The sequence below is a fragment of the Gouania willdenowi genome, chromosome 9, assembly GCF_900634775.1.
Source record: "Gouania willdenowi chromosome 9, fGouWil2.1, whole genome shotgun sequence".
Lineage (NCBI taxonomy): Eukaryota > Metazoa > Chordata > Actinopteri > Blenniiformes > Gobiesocidae > Gouania > Gouania willdenowi.
Window position 1 is genome coordinate 5434796 of NC_041052.1, and position 2924 is coordinate 5437719.

Sequence of the window (2924 nt, forward strand, 5' to 3'; positions counted from 1 at the left end):
TAACAAATATTTTTGTTGTTTGTTAGTTTTTGTTGCAAAGACGCTTTAATTAATCTCAACCAACATATATGTATGTAAACAACAGGTTTAACTAGTTGGGTGAAAGTCCAAAACTACCCAGCCGGCTTAAGTGTCATTGTGTATTAAAAAAGTATCGTGTCATTTGAATAAATAATAAAGACTAGTTTTTTAGTGTTTCTGTCTTGTATATAATTTTAACATGTATTGTGTATCTATAATATATATTACTCTATGATAAAACATTGTTTATCTTGCTCTTTAAGTAGTAAAGATTAAGATTAAGATTAAATCGGGGCTTTCGCCTTTAACTGGCCATGTAATGTTAGTACATTAATGGAATTCCTCCTCTGCATTTAACCCATCCCTGAGGAGCAGTGGGCAGCCATTTTGCGGCGCCTGGGGAGCAGTTCGGGGTTAAGGGACTTGCTCAACATCCCACAGTGACGGCCCAGGTGAGGCTTGAACCGGCAACCCTCCGATTACAAGCCCAGCGTCCTTAACCACTAGATCCACTGGTTGTCTAATCTGTCACATATTTTTCTGAGAATTTTTCCATGTGACCACATTGTGCAGCTCTATTCCGAGAACTCAGAAGGGGAAAAGCTTTGCGGCATATGCTAATTATCAAGATTGAAAGCAGACTGTATCTGCATTTCAATTCCCTTTTTCTTCAGTTTGTCTGAACTATTTGATGGTAGAAGACGTTCATGATGAAGCTTTATGGAGCCCTAATCCTCATTATGAGTCTGTCTGCAGGTAAGATCTTTAAATGATTCCATAGCATTCTAATGGCAATTAATGTTTTCATTCTTAAAAGCTGTCAAATATGGTTAGATTACATTTTAATCTACTTCGTTAGAATAAGCAACAGGCAAGTTTCTATTCTTCAGATCTGCAAAGAACAAAAGAGTAACAGCTTTATTCTATGATTTTGTTGTTTCAAATGTCAACTTTTAAGCTCTACAAGCTCTACATATCTTTCAAGTTGATGATATTTACCAGTAGTTTTGAAAGTTAAGGTTCTGATTTTCTCCAAAAGTAACTCAGCAGTTGAAGGATTAAGGATATGAAACCAATCAAACCACAGCCATCAGCGTCTTCTAGTGAAGCCATCCCTCACACAATATGCAAAAAAAGTCATTTTAAAGACATTAAACCAGTTTGACCATGGTTGTGTTATATCTATCTGTCTATCTGTGAGTTCAGCAGGTGCACTGAGATGCTACTCGTGCATAGCTACTCATTCTGAGTCCTGCACTGACACCCCATCCTGTCCTGACACCTTCAACCGCTGCTTCTCGATGAAAATTGGAGGTAAGTTAAGTTGTTCCTTACTTTTAAACCAGTGGTTCTCAATATGTTCATCCCACGACGTCCAAAATAAAAATTCCAGAGACCGGGCACCCCCACTGTACCTGAAGGTGGTTGAACACAGACATGAACACTGAAGAACAGTCATATGGTGACAGGGCCATCTATAAGGGGGAATAAAGGGGGGAGATTTTTGGGGTCCATCCATAAACCCAGTAAAATGATGGTCCATTGTTCTATGAATTTGTGATAACCACAATTATTTATTTATCTGATTAAAATCCACTGTTATCCAGGAAATTTAATCATAAGTAAAATGGGTTAAAGGTGACCAAACATGGTGGAAAATGTGGTGAAATTGGATTTTAAAAACCACAAAAATTGGTTAAAAGTTGCAAATTAGAGTGGCCAAAAATGTGGTAAAAAGAATCAATATAGGCTTTAAAGTGACAGAAAAAAATCAGGAACAATTCATTTAAAATAATGAGCATGGCAAATCATGAATGTGGTTAAACTGGCAAAAAATAAGCATGAAATATGGTGAAAAGAGGTTAAGTGACAATAATGGGTCAACATATGTGGCAATAGGTTGGAAAAGTGGTGAAAGGGTTTATAAGTGCTGAAAATGTCTTGAAAGCGGAAAAAAATGCACCGAAAAGGCATTGAAATTTGATGAAGTGATGGAAATGGGAGTAATGCAGCAAAAATGCATTAAAAGGAGCAAAAATATGACAAGAAAAAAAATAGGTTAAAATATTGCAAGTTTGGTGTAGTTGTAGAAAAAGGGTAAAAATTAGCTAAAATGGGCTCAAATTGTTAAAAAAATATTCTTAGTTTTTTAAAGGCATCTGGTGACCCCCTCCCAGTGTCTCGTGACCCCAACTGGAGTCCTGACCCCAAGGTTGAGAACCCGTTTTAGACAACTGGGCAGCTAGCCCAGAATCTCTTTATTATTATTGAAGTATAGTTTAACACATTCATCGTCCTTTGACTTTTATCACAATATTAAAATTTGAGTTTAGTTTCTCAACATTATATTTCAGCGTTATTCTTGAAATTTCCACTTATTTCTCAACATTTCCAATTTAAAATTATTTTCTCAATTGATCATAAAAATAGTAGCTAGTGTTGCTAAGCTACCAGACAGCTTTCTCATAAAATATTGATTCATTGCACATTTAAAAGTATGAGATTCTAGGAATAAGGTAGATGTGTAATTTAATTCATAGTTTTTTCCCTCCATGCCTTACAGGAAACATGGTGACAAAGGGCTGCCATAACAGCGCTGCATGTGTGGGCCCCATAAAATGCTGCGAGGGTGATCTGTGCAACGATGCTGCTACCACTGGTCCCAGTGTCAAGATGATGCTGCTGGTTTCTTCAGCCATTATGGCTTTGTTTCTCTGAGGCTCCCTTTATAGGACTTCAGAATATTCAATTTGTATCCCCTTTTGGAAAGAAACATAACAGATAAATAAATAAAAAGTGAATATGTCTAACATATTAACATTTCCAGCTGTGCATTGGTTTATAACGGCTTTGTTTTCAAAACAAAAAAAAAAAGTAATTAATAAAAAATGTTTGATGCTTTG

At 36.2% G+C, this 2924-nt stretch overlaps 1 protein-coding gene across 1 annotated transcript; it reads left to right on the plus strand.

The window, feature by feature from the left end:
- Nucleotides 1-694: 694 nt before the first annotated feature.
- Nucleotides 695-2924, plus strand: LOC114470034 (CD59 glycoprotein-like). The gene is made up of 3 exons (XM_028458023.1): nt 695-777; nt 1228-1335; nt 2585-2924. Exons 1-3 carry the CDS (start codon nt 729-731, stop codon nt 2737-2739), a joined length of 312 nt encoding a protein of 103 aa, XP_028313824.1. The 5' UTR covers nt 695-728; the 3' UTR covers nt 2740-2924.

Excerpts from the sequence above, each read along its gene's own strand:
- LOC114470034 (XM_028458023.1), top strand. The coding sequence starts at position 729 with ATGATGAAGCTTTATGGAGCCCTAATCCTCATTATGAGTCTGTCTGCA. Across the intron at positions 778-1,227 it reads CATTATGAGTCTGTCTGCAG|CAGGTGCACTGAGATGCTAC; the intron begins GTAAGATCTTTA and ends CTGTGAGTTCAG. Across the intron at positions 1,336-2,584 it reads CTTCTCGATGAAAATTGGAG|GAAACATGGTGACAAAGGGC; the intron begins GTAAGTTAAGTT and ends CATGCCTTACAG.